The sequence below is a fragment of the Rhinoderma darwinii genome, chromosome 2, assembly GCF_050947455.1.
Source record: "Rhinoderma darwinii isolate aRhiDar2 chromosome 2, aRhiDar2.hap1, whole genome shotgun sequence".
Classification (NCBI taxonomy): Eukaryota; Metazoa; Chordata; class Amphibia; order Anura; family Rhinodermatidae; genus Rhinoderma; species Rhinoderma darwinii.
Window position 1 is genome coordinate 186,208,179 of NC_134688.1, and position 19,549 is coordinate 186,227,727.

Sequence of the window (19,549 nt, forward strand, 5' to 3'; positions counted from 1 at the left end):
GTAGCAAATCTTTGGCTAGAGCCTTGCGTATTCAACAAACCCAGAATTATATACCTTCTGTTGTATCCCCCTCACAAAAACGGGTCAGATTGCCGTTGGATATAGCTTCTGCATTCCGGGACTTCTACGCTGCTCTTTATAATACGGACTCCACTAATCCTTCTGTAGCATCCCGTGAATTCAGGTCTAATATCTCTACTTACATCGCAGACTCTGGTCTACCCGCCCTATCGGAAGAGAATATTACTAGCCTGGAAGAACCACTTACTACGCAAGAACTCTCATACGCTCTAAAACATTCCCGAATAGGCAAAATTTCTGATGGCACTAGGACCGCATTTCTTAACCTCCTTCAATTCCTACTCTGCCTCCTCCCCCATCCCTCCCGATGCTCTTAGGGCTCATATTGCGGTGATCCCCAAGCCTGGTAAAGACCCTACGCAATGTGCTAGCTACAGACCAATATCCCTCCTCAATACGGATATCAAACTGTTTGCCAAGATTTTGGCTGTTCGGCTTGCGCCACTGATTGGAGGTGTTGTACACACAGACCAGGCAGGGTTTATGGCAGGTAGAGAGGCACGTGATAATACAACTAGAGCCATCAATCTTATTCACAAGGCAAAAGTCTGTACCCCTAATGCTTTTATCTACGGACGCGGAAAAAGCGTTTGATAGAGTCAACTGGACCTTTATGGAAGAAACCCTTTCACGTCTTGGATCCCATATGATGGGTTGGATAATGTCCCTGTACTCATGCCCATCCGCTCGAGTTCGAGTCAATGGACTTCTTTCAGAGGAGTTTTCCATACACAATGGCACCAGACAGGGATGTCCCCTATCACCTTTGATCTTTGTACTGACACTGGAGCCCTTTCTCCGCCATATTCGTGCGAATCCGGATGTGATGGGACTAGAAACTAATATCTCAGCTAACAAGGTGGCTGCCTACGCGGACGATCTGCTTTTTTTCCTGACCAATCCAACCGCCTCCCTTCCTAATCTCATGCGGGAATTCCAGCGCTTTTCAAGTTTATCCAACTTTAAAATTAACTTTTCGAAATCAGAAGCTCTGAATGTTTCTCTCCCGCCCCACCTTACCGCGGCCCTGAAACAATCTTTCAGTTTTAAATGGACTCCGTCAGCTCTGAAATATCTTGGGGTTCACTTATCAGCAGATTTGAGAGATCTCTTTCAATTGAACTTTCCTCCACTCCTTGCTGAACTCAATGCGGACTGCGCCAGATGGTCCAAAGGCACCTTTACATGGATGGGTCGCTGTACCATCTTCAAAATGAATGCACTGCCCAGGCTACTATATCTATTTCAGACCCTTCCCATAGCTATCCCGACACAGTTCTTTAAAACGGTCAATTCTCTTCAGATTGCATTTGTTTGGAATGGTAAGACTCCGCGACTCTCCCGCACACTGTTGTGTCGATCCAGGACATCGGGAGGGCTAGCACTCCCTGACGTCCGCACTTATTACATTGCATCTCACCTTGCATGGGTAGTTGATTGGTGCAGACATGCGGCCTTTAAACCTTGGGTGATTCTGGAGCAGAGTTTCCACTCTATTCCATTATCGGTTCTCCCTTGGCTGCACCGTAGCCAACTCAAACACCTTCACCTTCATCCCACTATAGGCCCAACACTAGTGTGCTGCTCTCTCCCTTCGATAAGGTCATCTTGCTTGCCACTCCACTCCTCAATGTATCCGATACTGGGCAACCCATCCTTTCCCATTAGCATGATGGACCCAGTTTTCCGTACATGGCAGACCTCGGGATGGTTTCGTGCAGATCGGTTCTTGACGGACAACGAATGGCTCTCTATTACGGATCTAGCCCAGGTTCCTGATCTCCCCCCGTTGGGACATTGGCGATCTTTGCAACTACGACACTTTTTCGCCTCTATCTCAGCTCCTACGTCCTACCAAGTGGACAGGACCCCATTAGAGAACCTCTGTACTGGTTCAGAGTTGGCTAGACATACATTGTCCGCAATTTACAAAATCCTTATGGATCCCCCCGATTTGCCCACCCCTGCATACATTTCAAAATGGGAGGTGGATCTGGAAATTTCCTTCTCTCCCACACAAGGCCAGCGTATACTCCTTATGGCTCAAAAAACCTCAATCTGCTCACGATACCAAGAAGCAAGCTTCAAATTGCTCTCTCGCTGGTATAGGACCCCAGCCCGTCGACCTAGCATCTTCCCTACAGCGTCCCCTATGTGCTGGAGATGTGGGCAAGACATTGGTACCCTCCTTCACACCTTCTGGTCATGTCCCCTTCTTACCCCATTCTGGGAAGGCATAAAACGGGTGATAATTGAAGTCACAGATACAGATATAACACTGGATGCGGCCCTCTTCCTTCTTCATCACTGCGACATTCCAGCGAACAAATATAAACGCTCCCTGCTTCACTTTCTAGTGATGGCAGCACGTCATTGCATCCCACTGCGTTGGAAGGATCCATCTCCCCATGCTATCCCTCTGGGCTTCACAGGTTAACGACATTATGCATATGGAGGCCTTGACATCCGTTATTCACGACTCAAGCTCCAGGTTTTGTCAAACTTGGTCTCAATGGATAGTTTTTCAGGATTCAGACTCCTATAAAGACATTATACGAGAGCCACATTCCTCTAGTCAGCCGGACTAGCGCTTCTGCCTGTGGGATGTCGTGGAGGGTCCCCTCCTTCTCCTATCCTCTTTCATTTTCTTTCTTCGTCCTTTAATTTGGGAACTCAGTTCTAGCCCCACTTTGGAGGCTTGAGCTCCCCCTTTCTTCCTTCACTCAGAACAACTTCCCTATAAGGGATTGATAGTGATATCCAACGGTGTGTAATAATGTATTTATGCTGTGTGTACATTTACTGTTGGATTATGTACTTTAAATGTGCAATGCTTTGTTTTATGTACCCTGTATGTTATAAAATGGACCTCTTTGGTCAACAAAATAAAGAATTTTTAAAAAAAAGCAGACACAGGCAATGTGTTAAATGCCTACAGCTTTTACCTGATGATGTAGAGTCAGACTTATGCTTCAGCTGCACTCCTTCAGAGGATCCCTCCTTGGGCTCAGAAGTCAAAGAGTTTTTTTCATGGTTTAAAACCAATTTATCTCAAGCCTTCCAGGAAGTAACTTCTTCACATAAAAATAGAGGTTCTCAGAGAGTAACAATGAGAATTTCCTCTTCAGACGAGTCCCCTGGACCATCTGCCCCGAGGTCTGAGGGAGAATTATTATCTGAAGACTCAGATAGTTCTTCAGGAGAAAACGGCCATCTTTTTCATAAAGATAGGGTTAGTTCTCTGGTAAAGTTGGTAAAAAAAAAAAACGTAGAAACGGATGATCTCAGAGAGTTGAGTTCAAAGAAGGAGAGGCTCTTCTATTTTCCCAAAAAGAAAGCAAGGGTACTCCCTCACCACCCCATTCTTGATGATCTCTTAAAATCAGACTGGAAGAAACCAGAGAAAAGTGCAGATCCAGGGGCTAGGTTTAAATCTGGCTATTTATTAGATCCAAGTATATCTCAGGAATGGCAGGATCCTCCTAAAGTGGATTTAGTGGTTGCCCGCTTATCAATGAGATCTATTTTTACTTCTGACCAGTCATCACTTTTGAAGTATCAAATGGAACAGAAAGCAGATGCTCTCCTTAAAAAGTCTCTCCTCGGTTTGTAAAGCCTCCCTGGCTTCGGTCTCAGTTGCTAGAACCTTACGTGTTCTACTTAGTCAACTTACAAAAGACCTTAAAGAAGGGGTGCCTAGGGATGAAATTTTACAGTCTATTCCGGAGATGAAGTTAACCTCAGATTTCTTATGTGATTTCCCTACTGATACCCTTAAATTGGCATCTAAACACCTAGCCATCACCAACGTGACTAGGAGAGCACTCTGGCTGAAACAATGGTCGGGGGACATATCATCCAAAAATAATTTTTGCTCTCTCCCTTTTCAACCTTACGGATTGTTTAGGCCGCAACTAAATAAAAATTTAGAATCTCTAAGGATAAGGGTGTCTTTTTTCCTCAAGGTAAGAGAACCAAAACAGCGTAATTTTCACCCCCAAAGGAGATCTTCCCCAAAGTTCAGAAGGAACTATAGACCCTTTGAAAGGCAAAGAAGATTCCAATTTAAACCAGGATTCAGAGACCCTTGTTTCAGGAGGAAGAACGTCAATGATTCCTCCAAAAAACCTCAATTATGACGCCATAATTCAACCTCCTCAAGTGGGCGCAAGGCTTTCAAAATTCTCCAGAGTCTGGGAGAAGACTACTTCAGACTCTTTGGTGCTTTCCTGTGTCCAAAGAGGATATTCTCTGGAATTAATCTCTCCTCCAGACAGGTTTCTAAGGAATTCTCCAAAAGATCTAACGGTTCTCCACCTTTTTCAGGAATTCATCATGAAAAGAGTTCTAGAAGAGGTTCCTATTCATCAAAGAGGCCTGGGGGTATATTCAAGGGTTTTTACTGTTCTGAAGCCAGATAATTAGTGGAGGCTTATCATAGACCTTACCTATCTCAACAAATTTCTTCTAAAGACAAAATTCAAGATGGACTCCATAAAGTCAGTCATCAATATTTTACAGCAATGTTATCCAGGAGACATTCAACCATTAAGGCAGAATTTGGAAGGTTTTTGATGAATGGTGCCATCAAAGATCTATAGCCTCCATCTCTGTTCCCGTGATTTTACAGTTTCTCCAAGAGGGTTTCTCCAAAGGTTTAAAGCTTAACACCTTAAAATCTCATTTTTCAGGCATTATCTGAAGGTCTGTTCTTCAATCAGTCCCTAGTCCGTAGATTTTTCCTTGCAGTTAAGAATTTGAGGCCTCCAATTAGATCTCCTTTCCCTTCCTGGGATTTATCTATGGTCCTTAACCACCTTACAAGTCCACCCTTTGAACCTCTACCTGAGGTCCATTTTATCTCTCCTGGAAGACCTTACTTTTAGTCGCCATCTCTTCAGCGAAGAGGGTGTCAGAACTTCAAGCCCTATCATGTAGAGAACCGTATTTGAGAATTCTACCGCATAGCCTCATTATTGAACTGTGCCATACTTCTTACCAAAGGTCTCTTCTGATAGTAACATGAATCAGGAAATTCAGTTACCCACCTTTTTTCCAGATCCACAAAGTGAAGCAGGAAAGATTACATATTTTAGACGTAAAGAGAGCTGTTACTTACTACTTACCTAGAAAGAACACAGGAATTCAGGGATTCCGATGTGTTATTTATTCAATTCCAAGGCAAAAATAGAGGCATAAAGTCCAGTAAATCCTCACTGGCTAGATGGATTAAGGACACTATTTCCAATATGTTATTCCTCTGAAGGTCGCCCGCTTCCAGCAAACATCAGTGCTCACTCTACTCGTTCTACCGCTACCTCATGGGCAGAAAGGAATTATGTATGTTTTGTCCAGATTTGCAGAGCTGCAACATGGGCCTATTCATCAACGTTTGCAAACCACTATAGACTGGACATCCCTGCCTCTAGAGATGCAGCCTTTGGCAGACATGTGCTTGAAGCAGTTGTTTCATCCCCCGCTTAATATTGCTTCTCAAATCCCATTTGTATTGTGTTGCCAAGGATGATAAGGAAAGCGAAAATGGTCTTACCCGTAATTTTCCTTTCCTTGAATCCAAAGGCAGCACAACTTTCCCACCCTTTAGTTTATTGCTACATATCTACGCAAGCGGTTAGTGGATCAGCCGTTCCTATATACCCTATTTATGCTGGTTAAGTGTACTGATTAATTGATTAACCACTCATTTGTTTTTTTTCCTTCTGTCCTAGTAGCCAGGAGGCATGACTAATCCATTTGTATTGTGCTGCCGAGGATTCAAGGAAATTAAAATTACAGGTAAGAATTTTAGCTATGAATTTGTGGGACATTCCATTCTAAAACCATGGGTGTTGCTATGGAGTTGAGCCCCCTTTTGCAGTTGTAACATTCTCCACTCTTCTGGGAAAAATTTTCACAGGATTTTTTAAATTTTATTCACATTTGTACCCATTTAGCAAAAATGTAATTTATGAGGTCAGCCACTGATATTGGATGAGAAGGTCTTGCTTGCAATCGGCGTTCCAATTCATCCCACAGGTGTTTGATGGGGTTGAGATCATGGCTCTGTACAGGCCACTCAAGTTCCACCACGTTAAACTCCTCAAACCATGTCTTTATGGACTTCACTTTGTACAGTCATGTTGGAACAAAGAGCCTTCCCCAATCGGTTGACACAAAGTTGGACGCACACAATTGTCTAAAATGTTTTCGTATGCTATAGCATCAACATTGACCTTTACTGAAAATAAAGTGCCTAGCCCAAACATGATTCATGATTCCAGAGAACACGTTTCAACTGCTTCAGAGTCCAGCAGAAGATGGTTTACACGACTCCAGCCAACGCTTGGATATACACATGGTTGCATATCAAGTTTCTCAACCATAGAAACCCATTTTATGAAGCTGCTGATGCACAGTTCTTGTGTTGAGGTCACTTTAGAACTCTGCCATGAGTGATACAACAGAGAATAGGTGAAGAGACAAAATTTCACAGACTTTTAGCCATGGTGGAATCCTAGCACAGTGCCACGTTTAACGTCACTTCAGTACGACCTGTACTACTAGCAATGCTGGTCTATGGCGATTGCATGGCAGATTTTATGCAGCTCTTTGCAATAGGTGTACGTAAAACACCAGAACTCTATAATTAGGAGGTTTGTCCACATACAATATGAAACTACCACTCCCAGCGTACCAGGGCACGCTGAAGTTTAGAACAGCTAGACAGCCACAGATTGAACAACAATGGGTTTGCCGATAGTATACTCGCATGTACTGCAGTAAACGTCCTTAACCGGTTAAGGACTAGGCTGTTTTACAGCTAAATGACCAGAGCAAAATTTCACAATTTTGCTATGCGCTTCTTTAGATGACTATAACTCTGCAGGTGAATAAAGTTCATCTTTGAATTTTACAATCTTTTTAAAGGACAGATAGGGCTTTTCTTTTAGTGGCATTTGTCAGTATACATCATTTTTATTTTTTTCTCTAAAGCGGGCAAAATTTGAAAAAAAATGCAAGAATTTAGCGATTGCGTCAGTTTATGATAGCATTTTTCACACACAGTATAGACCACGGACAAAATACATCTCCTTTCACATTCTTCCACTTCTCCCGTGCATGGGGATACCAAATATGTGTGCTTTATTCACTGTGTGGGCATGTGCCAGGGCTTGACATAAAAGGAGGCCTTTTGGGTCCAGGAATTCTGCACTTGACTTCTGGGGGCCTAATGCTGCTGAAACATTAGAAACACCTCATAAATGACTTCATTCACACAAGTAGACCCCACAAGGTTTTCTTCAAGCGGTATATCATATTTTTTAGACAGTCCAGTTTTCTTCTGAAAGTTTTTTGAATAAGATGGAACAAAATAAAATGAGCAATTTTTTTGCAAATGCGTCAGTTTATGATAGCATTTTTCACACACAGTATAGACCACGGACAAAATTAATCTCCTTTCACATTCTTTCACTTCTCCCGTGCATGGGGATACCAAATATGTGTGCTTTATTTATCACATAGAGATGTAGGAGGGCGGACGATAGAAGAAGCTTATTTCACAAAACACCTTTTTTTTCAAAGTTGGTTTTACAAAACTCAACAGAGTTTCTATAACACTTCCAAAATATCTGCTTTTGAAGCAGAGATCCCAAAATATTAATCTAGGGGTATAATGGGAATTTATTTTTTGGGGTTTTCTAAAATAAGAAATGGCAGGTTTATGCAAATGGAGCTCACAAGCAGATGAACTTTAGAGAATATGCAAACATGACATCCACCCCCCACCCACCCATTCCCTCCCTCACCCTTGGAGTAAAATCAGGTGAAAAATAAAAATGTAATGTAGGGCAAATATATTTTCAACTAATTAACTAAAATCTAATAATTCAGAACAGTGTGGCATTTTTTTTTTTTTAAAACATGGGTCAATGCACAGGCCTTGTTGCGAGGGACAGAAATATCAGGACCCTTTGCGGTGTCCATCTTTTCTGCAGACGCTGCACTTTTTCTGGGGGTTGCTTCTAGTTGGTGTCGGGAGAATCCGTGGCATGAAGTGTCTTTCAGTCAGTCGCGTGACATCCTCAGACTGGGGGCATTCTCGGGTGTCCTGAACATCAAAAATGAGGTCTTCAATAATTTTTTCCTGGAAATCCAGGTATGTGTCTCTGCCTCTGTTTTTTTTGTAGAGCACAAATGAATTGTGGATTGCCACCTGTAGAAGATAAATGGCCACTTTCTTGTACCAGGTTTTTGTTTTGAGTTTTACTAAATAGGGCTGTAAAACCTGGTCGCTTAAATCCACCCCCCCCCCCATGTACTTGTTATATTCAGACACGCTCACTGGTTTGTGCTTGTCCGGTGTTGCCCCCCCCCCCCTTTCCCTCACTGCCACTGTTCCTGCGGTATGAATCGTGCTTAGTACATACACATCTTTGCGATCCCTGTACTTGACCGCCAGCAATTCCTCAGATGCATAAGCACAGGAGTCCCCCCTTTACCATGCGCTTCCCCACTAATTGCAGCAGAAAACTAATTCGGTTTTTGCACATGGTATCACATGCCCCAGTCCTTGCAGCATGCAAATGCCTAAACAGGGGCACACTCTAATAAAAATTGTCGCAGTACTGGTGGTACCCCTTGTGAAGCAGAGGCTGCATTATCTCCCACACGATCTTACTGCTGGTGGAAAGATCAGGGGGGCATCCAGGAACATTTATTATGCGGTCCCGCCCTTCATAAATCCTGAAGGCGGTGGTATATCCTGACCCACTTTCACACAATTTGTAGCGCTTAACGCCATATCTTGCCCTTTTGGAAGGTAGATATTGGGGAAAGCTAAGTCTTCCATGAAAGTTGAGGAGGGATTTGTCCACGCTTACATTCTGCTCAGGGGTGTAGAGTTGCAGAAATAAATTATTGAGGTTTGCATCGGTACTTGGGGGGGCCTGTGTATTGTCAGTGAAGTGGCGGAAACTCATTATTGTCTCATAACGAGACCTGGGCATTACTGCAGAATAAACTGGGGTGGCTTGGGCGGGTCTGGTTGACCACTATGATCTTATGAAGGTTCTTTTTGACAATACCCATATTTAGGATGAGCCCCAATTTTTATCTTTTTTTTAATTCCTGCAAATTGGTGGACGTCAAATCTCTGGCATGGGTATAGGAAGTTTTCTGCCTTATATACTGAGGGCCATATAAATTAGTTTCGTGGACAATTATATTTAGGAGGTCATCTGTAATAAATGGAAGTAATCCATTTGGACAAAATTTGTATTGTTCAGTTATGCCAGGAGTGGCAGTAAATCCGTGGATTCTATGCCCAAAAGATGAAGCAAGTGGCCATACAAGAGCCTGAACTGGAGGGACCAGGCAGTCCCATGCTATAGCGCTACTAGGCCCTGCGCTTTCATGTTCTGCAGTTTCAACTGCGTTAGGGATAACGTCCCCTGGAGATGAACCTGAAGTGGAACTATCATCACTGCGTACAACAGCTTCTATTTCCGATGCCATCTCTGATGCGGTCTCAGACTCTGACCACAGCATGGTGTATGCCTCCTCAGCGCTAAATAACTTCCTCGCCATAACGTCACTAACACGAACTAAACAAACAATTTTTTTTATTTTTTTATAAACACTAACTTCTCCCTCTCTCTTGTAACAGCGTGGGCACACACAGGGCTGTGCGCACACTATAGTTACATAGACACGCATGTGATCACTGTGATTGGTTGTCACAGCGATCACATGTACAGGGATCAAAAGATTGGCCCCTGACACTCTGCCCAGTGCCCATGGCTGTTAGCAACGCACGTGCACAGTCTCTGAAGTGCCGCCGTAATTAATCTATACGGCAGACTTCAGAGACCCTGACCGTTGGCCGTAAAAACACAGCCAGCGGTCGGGAACCTGTTAACAGTGCTAACCAGCGCATCAGTGATTTAATACAACAGCTGTGGGGGGGAAAAAAAATAAAATAACCCACAAATGTTTCCTTCCTCAGGGAATACAACGTGCCATCTTCATTATACACAATGCAATTGCTAGAATAATTTCCCAAGTGAATTCGTGCCTGTGATCATGACGACTGATGGCACCACTGTGTCTTGAATTTTCTGTGTAATAAAATATTGTCAATCCAAAAAATACATAGATTTACCAGAACAGAGTATTTTCCGGAGTATTTTCCGGTTACTAAATATCTTCTAGGCGGCTTCCTCTCCTTGCTGTGGGCTGCAGTTTGCACACTGCCTATGCCAAGAATGCTGCTGTACAATGCAGTCTACAGCCGTGCACCTTAGACACGTAACTGGGAGTCTCTCGTATCCTGCTTACAATTTGGAAGGTTTTATAGAACTAGGACTTCTGCTAGTTGTGTGTAACTACACCTAGGTGATGAATCGGCACGGCCTCATGGAACATGTAAGTTATTGCCTAATTTCTACAGTGAAGCTGGATTTTTCCTATCTGAAATGCAAGCTAGAAGTGGCATACGGTAAATGCAAGAAAGCTGTTAGAATGTGGGTTAGGTTAGTGGGTAATGGGTATCATTTATGGGGCTACCAGATTTTAATTTAAAAAGAAAAAATTGCTTCCAGCTCTGAGCACACGCATAACAAATACTCAAAAAACAGAAACCTTACTTCTCAAATCCCTAGTGCCTCAATAATTTGTGTCTGACTAACCCCTTGAGAATATACATAGTGGGTGTTTGTTGCGTCTCAGAGAGTGCTCCCTCAGGATACAATATTTTCAACATACAATGGTATTTCTGGGCCAATGTAAGGCTGCGTTCACATCTGGGTCAGGGCTCCGTTCCGACAAAGTTTTCTGTCGGAACGGAGCCCTGACGGACAGAAACAAGAGGTTTCCATTTCCATCACCATTGATTTCAATGGTGACTGATCCGGTGCCAATGCTTTCCGTTTGTCTCCGTTGTGCAGGGGTTCAGTCCTTTTGACGGAATCAATACCGTAGTAGACTACGCTATTCATTCCATCAAAACGACGGAACCCCTGCACAACGGAGACAAACGGAAACCATTGGCACCGAATCAGTCACCATTGAAATTAATGGTGATGGAAACGGAAACCTCTGGTTTCCGTTTGTATCAGTCAGGGCTCCGTTCCAACGGAAAGCTCTGTTGGAATGGAGCCCGGACGCAGATGTGAACGCAGCCTAACTTTAAACCACATTCAACATACAATGCCACAGACTGTTTGCAGCACGTGCAATTGGATGGAAGATTCAGCCAATCAGCATGTACATTGTTTGGGTAAAAGACCTGTTGTAATGCAGTGAATGCCTTATCGACAGTCTAGTAGCGCTACTTGTTCTGCACTACTAGATAGCAGTACAGAACATGTAGTACTGTACTGCTATGTACCTGTGCTAGGTCGAGCTGTTCCTTTAGACACCAGGTGAGAGCGGCTCCTTGTTATATTTCTGGTACACTGTGTATTGTACAGGACTCTGAAGTTCTGAAGTAGCTACTGTCATTATCGTAGAATGTGATTTACAGTCTCCAGCAGCTCTGGCTTTTATTTGTAAGGACCTGCTATGTCTTTATTAGTTATCTGCGTATTTTTATTTAATCTTAATTTTTTTATGTTGGGTTGACATTTTGGGGTTTTGGAATTACTAGGTTTGCCAGTGTTATGTCTCAATTTACAATGTTTTCAACCTACAATTGTCATCCCGGTACGAATAATACTGTAACTTGAGGGAGAACTGTATATTCTATTATACTGGCACTGTATAACATAACTCATACCTTATTATGATATGCATCTGAGTGACAACCTGATTTTGTTTACATTTACAAATAAAACATTTAACTTTTCCATATTTCGTAGCAGTTTTCAAGAAACTCATCCGGTCAAGAAACGGTTTAGAAGATCATACAGATGACCCTGCACCAGATGGACCATCCATACAGCCTAACTTGGCGTTCCTGACACTACACAGATATAAATGCATATTTGGATATAAAGAAGACTATGATATGAGCAATTCATAAGACAAATAGAGGTCCCCTAAACAGATATATCATATAAATGTGCTAATTTCTGACTAGGAGTAATAAATGGGCAAATATGTTGAGGAAATTCAGAAAGGTTTGTCAAGAAAGTTATAAATGTTAAGAAGTTTGGACTTCTATGTGTCTCTCATCTTCAAAATATTTCAAAGCATAAATTACAGCAGCCCATATAACAATGCCCTAGGCACCACCGTATATACATCTAAACGCAGGATTCTATTAACAATAAGTCATTTACATGGTTTGTGTGTGGACTTTAAAAAACAACTTCGTCCAAACCAGATAGTGGCTAACAACTACTAATGGCGGAAACTTTATTGCCTACATTTCCAAAGATACTGCAGGGTGTGTCTGCAACCATACATTTTACACACATCCATTTATTCACTGTTCTGCTTGTGTGTCAATCCTCACTGTAATTCTGGAATTGAGTCATAACTGATGTTAGGCCCTGTTCATATGGCAGAATTTTGTGCATCGGAATCGGCATGAAAACCGCTGGTAAGAGGCTTTCTATGGTCTTCAATGGGAAACCACTCCATTGTTTTTACGGAGCAGGAATCTTCAGCAGGCGGAATTGTAAACCACCTTGTGGAAAAAATAGTGACACGTCACTTCTTGACGCAGTTACGGCACAGTGTTCTGTAACCACAGGCAGATTAGCCCGATTTACAGTGCCTGTATTGAATGAGGAGAGCAAAGTGGCTGTAATGAAGGCCATCAACTCATTGGGGAAGACTCATGAAAACGATCTAACAGAAAAGCGGTCTTGCCCATACTAATCACTCACAGCACAGTTTTCATTTTTCAAGGGCGCTAGAAGAAATGAAAGCTATGATTTGATTGGTTGCTACAAGCAACCAAGTGTTTTTCAATAAGGCAGATTTTTATTCACCTCACACTTTGTACGAACCACAAAATAGGGGATAACATGCTGATCGAGGGGGGGGACAGGGACACTGGGACCAGCCAAACATTTCAGATCAGATGAATGGATGGCTTAAGTAAGCCAAAGCAGCTGTCTGTTTATGCTCAAAGGGGTTGTCTTTATGAGGCAACTCCATTAACCCCTTCCCGCAAATGGGCGTTACTGTACGTCCTTTTTAGCGGCTCGTTCCCGCAAATGGGCGTACAGTAACGTCCTGAGGATGAAGCAGGCACAGGAGCTGTGCGCGCTTCATCCTCAGCGGGTGTCGGCTGTAATATACAGCTGACATCCCGCTGCAACGGCGGCGATCACTGGTATGTCCGATTGCCGCCATTTAACCCCTCAAATGCCGCTGTCAATAGCGACAGCGGCATTTAAGTGATTAATACAGAGGGAGGGGGCTCCCTCTGTACCCCGTTGGCCCCCCGCGAAAAATCGCGGGTTTCTGATGTTTGCAATGGCAACCAGGAAGCCTAGCAATGGCTTCCTGGTTGCCAGGTACGGGAGCCTATTAGGTCCTGCCCGAGGCAGGACGTAATAGGCTCAACTGTCAGTTATAAAATGACAGTTATAATACACTGCACTACACAAGTAGTGCAGTGTATTGTACAGGGGATCAGAAGACCAGATCTTCCAGTCCCCTAGTATGTGTAAAATAAAAAGTAAAAAAAAAGGTTAAAAAAAGTTTTAGATAAATAAATAAAAGTTTTATGTAATAAAAACAATAATCATCTTGTGTCCCTGATCAAGTCCTTGATAATTAGAAAAAAAATGGAAAAAAAGACAAAAACTAGACATAATAGGTATCGCCGCGTTCGTATCTGCATGACCTATAAAAAATATTATTTATCCCGCACGGTGAACACCGTAAAAAAAATACAATAAAAAACAATGCCAGAATTTCCTTTTTTGGTCACATTGTTTCCAATAAAATGGAATAAAAAGTGATCAAAAAGCCGCATGTACCCAAACTTGGTACCAATAAAAACTACAGTGTGTCACGCAAAAAACAAGCCCTCACAAAGCTCAGTCGACATAAAAATAAAAAAGTTATGACTCTCAGGATATGGTGACACTAAAATATTTTATTTATAAAAAGGGTTTTTATTGTGTAAAAGTAGTAAAACATATAAAAACAATATAAATTTGGTATTGCCATAATCGTATCAAACCGCAGAATAAAGCAAACATGTTGTTTATGCAGCACAGAGAACGCCGTTAAAAATTGATTAAAAAAAAACAGCGAGAGAATTTGTTTTTTGGTCTCCAAAAAAATTGAATAAAAACTGATCACATTATCACATTTACCCCAAAATGATACTAATAAAAACGACAGCTCATCACATGAAAATCAAGCACTCACACAGCTCGTCAACGGAAAAATAAAAAGTAATGACTCTTGGAACGCAATAATGCAAAACGAAGACCCAGACTAATTTATATGTGCAGCAGTTCTTCACCTAAAACCCCACGTCATCATTTGCAGCCCCCATTTGTAGACCCTGTAAATGCAGCGGAATCTATGAAATTTTGGGGTCTGTGCTACATATGGGGCTAGTGAAGTCAAAGATTAGACAATGCTGGAGTGCAGATATTTTGTACAATACCACGGACACCCTTTAGAAGTGCGACTCCTACACCCAAAAATCCGGCCTGTGCATGAAGGATTGGTTGAAAGCGTACGTCACTATCCATGCATCATTCATTGTATTATTCATTCTCCCCATTATTACATCATCCTATTATGACCTGTTGCACTCCGCACAGCTTACATATACCCTGATGTACTCCACATAGCTTACATATACCCTGATGTACTCCGCACAGTTTACATATACCCTGATGTACTCCACATAGCTTACATATACCCTGATGTACTCTGCACAGCTTACATATACCCTGATGTACTCCGCCCAGTTTACATATATCCTGATGTACTCCGCACAGCTTACATATACCCTGATGTACCCCTCACATATTGCATATACCCTGATGTACTCCGCCCAGCTTACATATACCCTGATGCACTCCGCCCAGCTTAAATATACCCTGATACACTCCACCCAGCTAACATATACCCTGATGCACTCCGCCCAGGTTACATATGCCCCCATATTATAAGCTGAAACACCAGTAAAATACTAAACAAAACTACTACCAAGCAAAATCTGCGCTCCAAAAGCCAAATGGAGCTCCTTCTGGGCCTGGCAGTGTGCCCAAACAGCAGTTAATGACCACATATGGGGTATTACTGTACTCTGGAGAACCCCTTAACAATAATTTATGGGGTGTGTGTCTACGGTGGTACAAGCTGGGCACAACACATTGGGCACTGAAATAGCATATATGTGGAAAATGGCAATTTTAAATCTGCAACATCCACTGTGCACTAATTTCTACAAAACCTTTGGGGTTAAAATGCTCACTACACTTCTAGATGAATTCCTTGAGGGGTGTAGTTTCCCAAATGGGGTCACTTTTCGGGGGTTTTCACTGTACTGGTACCTCAGCGCAATGCAACATGGAGTAAAAAAGAAATTTTGTAAAATCTCCACTCCAAAAACGAAATTGCGCTTTTTCCCTTTAGACTCTTGCTGTATGTCCAAATAGCAGTTTACAACCACATATGGGGTACTTCCCTACTCAGGAGAAATTTTGTCACACATTTTGGGGTGTATTTTCTCCTGTATTGCTTGTGTAAATGAAAAATTATGTGCTACATCTATAGGTTATTGGAAAAAAAATAATTTTCATTTTCACGGCCCAATTCTAATAAAATCTATAAAACACCTGAGGGCTCAAAATGCTCACTACACCTCTAATTTAATTCTTTGATAGGTATAGTCTCCAAAATGGGATCACACCTAGGGAATTTCTACTATACTGGTACTTCAGGGGCTCTGCAAATGCGACATGACCCCCGGAAACCAATTCAGCAAAATCTGAGTTGCAAAATCCAAATGGTGCTCTGTCCCCTCTGAGCCCTGCCGTGGGTCCAAACAGCAGTTTATTACCAGATATGGGGTATTGCCGTAATCAGGAGAAATTGCTTTACAAATGTTGAGGTGCTTTTTCTCCTTTATTCCTTATAAAAATTAGAAAATTCTATGTTTTTTCAGAAAAAAAGTCTATTTTCATCTTCACAGACTAATTCTAATAAATTCAGCAAAAAACCTGTGGGGTAAAAATGCCAACTATACCACTAGAAAAATTCCTTGAGGGGCATAGTTTCCAAAATTGAGTCACTTTTGGGGGGTTTCCCCTGTTTAGGTCCCTCCAGGGCATTGCAAACACGACACGGCACCGAAAAATATTCCAGTAAAATCAGTGCTCCAAAATCCAAATGGCGCTCCTTCCCTTCTGAGCACTGCCGTGGGTCCAAGCAGCAGTTTATTACCACATGTGGGGTATTTCCGTAATCGGGAGAAGTAGCTTTACAAGTTTTGGGGTGCTTTTTCTCCTTTATTCCTTGCAAAAATTCGAAAATTCTAAGTTTTTCCACAATAAAAGTAGATTTTCATTTTCACAGACTAATTCGAATAAATTTAGCAGAAAATCTGTGGGGTCAAAATGCTAACTATACCCCTAGATAAATTCCCTGACGGGTGTAGTTTCAAAAATGGGGTCACTTTTGGGGGTTTCCACTGTTTTGGCACCACAAGACCTCTTCAAACCTGACATAGTGCCTAAATATATTCTAAAAAATGGAGGCCCCAAAATCCTCTAGGTGCTCCTTTGCTTCTGAGGCCTGTGTTTCAGTCCATTAGCGCACTAGGGCCACATGCGTGACATTTCTAAAAACTGCAGAATCTGGGCAATAAATATTGAGTTGCATTTCTCAGGTAAAACCTTCTGTGTTACAGAAAAAAAATGTATTACAAATGAATTTTGTAAAAAAAAATGAAATTTGTACATTTCACCTCTACTTTCCTTCAATTCCTGTGAAACGCCTAAAGGGTTGAAACACTTTCTGAATGCTGTTTTGAATACGTTGAGGGGTGAAGTTTTCAAAATGGGGTGCTTTATGGGGGTTTCTTATATATAAGGCCCTCAAAACCACTTCAGAACTGAACTCGTCCCTGAAAAAAGTAGCCTTTTGAAATGTTCTTAAAAATATGAGAAATTGCTGCTAAAGTTCTAAGCCTTGTAACGTCCTAGAAAAATAAAAGAATGTTCAAAAAACGATGCAAACATAAAGTAGACATATGGGAAATGTTAATTAGTAACTATTTTGTGTGGTATTACTATCTGTTTTACAAGCAGATACATTTAAAATTCGAAAAATCATAATTTCTTCAAATTTTCTCTAAATTTTGGTGTTTTTCACAAATATGTCACGAGAAAACAATCTCATAATCGCTTGGATAGGTAAAAGCATTCCAGAGTTATTACCACATAAAGTGACACGTCAGATTTGAAAAAATGGGTCTGGTCCTGAAGGCCAAAAATAGCTTGGTCTTGAAGGGGTTAATGTCACATTCAGTACATCCCTTCACATTACTGATCAATCTGACATGACCATATTATAGAAGATAAAAAAATTTTTTTGTACAATCCAGTGTTTGTATCCTTAAGAGGCTCTGTCACCACATTATAAGTGGCCTATCTTCTACATAATGTGATCGGCGCTGTAATCTAGATTACAGCAGTGTTTTTTATTTAGAAAAACGATCATTTTTGATAGTTATGACCTATATTAGCTTTATGCTAATGACTAATGGTCAAAAAGAAAAACACGCCCAGTTGTCCAAGTGGGCGTTGTGGAGAGAAGTGTATGACGCTGACCGATCAGTGACCAATCAGCGTCATACACTTCTCCCCATTCATTTACTCAGCACATAGTAATCTAGCTAGATCACTATGTGCAGCCACATACACACACATTAACGTTACTCAAGTGTCCTGACAGTGAATAGACATTACTACCAGCCAGGACGTGATGTCTATTCAGAATCCTGACACTTCGGTATCGTTTCGGTGAGATTTACAGCAAGGCAAGCATAATCTCGTTCTAAATGACAGTTTACAGCGCAGAGAAAAAAAATGTGCACCAACACTGACATCGAAAACTGATGACACACGGAACTGACGCAGGAAAAACTGCGGATGCAAAACGGACACGTTCATCTGAATCTAGCCCAAGTCTGCAAAAAAATAAAGTCATTAAATCAAAACACAAACCCAATTATTGAAAAAGTGCCTTTTTTTATTTAAATTACAACTTAAAGTTGTATGAACTGCTCAACAAATCCCGTTTTGCTCACAGGATTTTACAAGGAGCATGTAAAATTAACATTTTTTTAATATTTATTATTTTTAATTTTTTTAAAAAATGCATGACAAAGAACTGAAAGAAAAAGGGGAAAGCTCTGAGATGCTCAAAATGAGCATTAACAGTGCTCTGGGATGTATTTAATCTTTTGCTCATGAGTTAATACAAAAACAGCTTACATTTACTGTAAATGACTATTGCATTTATAGCGTGGATTGCTATGTATGCTTATACATCTACCTTTTATTAGAAACATAATACTTGGAGACGAAATGATCATCTAAAAGATCTTATCAGTCATTTCATGGCAAGGATATGTTTGAACAGAGGGCTGTTTTGTGGCACATGTGCAAAATAAATAAATGATGAAGTGGTGTCAATGTGTCCCCGTTCTATTCCCTAATGTACGGTTTTCCTGACATTCTCTTTATATGTCTGTCCAATTGTATGTTCTTCTATGAGAAGAATATGAAGAACATAATGAATGCTTTTAGGAATTAAAATAAATGCCGGGTTGGAAACGCTGTACAAGATTCTAATTTGGGGGTTTAAAAAATAAATAAAAAGCCAAGAACAGAAAAGGGGGAGACTATCTTCACAAAAATTGGCAGATTTTGAAGCAACACTCCTAATATCAGTTACATTTTAGGTTGGCAATCAGTTCTCAGGTGGGTAGTGGGAGTTAGACCATGGATCTGAACTTCTTCTTCCAATAGTTGGGCTCCATATTTTCCAAGGGTCGTAGGTTTGTCCAGGCAAGTTTTCAGAGCTATGGGAAGCCGAAGCTGATGTAGAGCTGGATGTGGGACATGTGCTTTCAGCTCCGATTAAATCAATTGCAGGTAGTGGGCTTGCTGGAGTGGTGTATGGAAGGGTGGTGCTCGGATTACTGGACCAAATGGAACTGCTGAACGGGATTGTTGTAGACCATAGGCTACTGGAATTTCCAAGAATGGACTGTAAAGAGACATTGAATCAAAAACAGTCAACCGATATGTTTTAGACATCAATTATAGTACTCGTATACTACTTATATGGACAGTAAATAAAATAATTTCCTGGAACCTAATAAAAAAATCTATTCTAGTGACAAAGTGTGATACAGATTTAGAACTAAGTTTCCAGATCTATTTCAATTATAAGAGACCTCCTAGAAGAAATGTATAAACCATTTTAATCTTACTTGTGCGCGGAGATCTGTTCGCTTAAAGTTACAGGACTAAAG

The 19,549-nt window shown here is 41.4% G+C and overlaps 1 protein-coding gene across 2 annotated transcripts in view; it reads right to left on the minus strand.

Moving 5' to 3' along the window:
* Positions 1–18,237: 18,237 nt before the first annotated feature.
* The window catches only part of TMEM131 (transmembrane protein 131), a 218,173-nt gene continuing 216,861 nt past the window's right edge, over positions 18,238–19,549 (minus strand). For both annotated transcript variants that reach the window (XM_075852597.1, XM_075852596.1), the window contains exon 41: positions 18,238–19,281. In XM_075852597.1, coding sequence (XP_075708712.1) covers positions 18,982–19,281 — 300 coding nt within the window. In that variant the 3' untranslated portion in view covers positions 18,238–18,981. The remainder of the gene's footprint in view (positions 19,282–19,549) is intronic.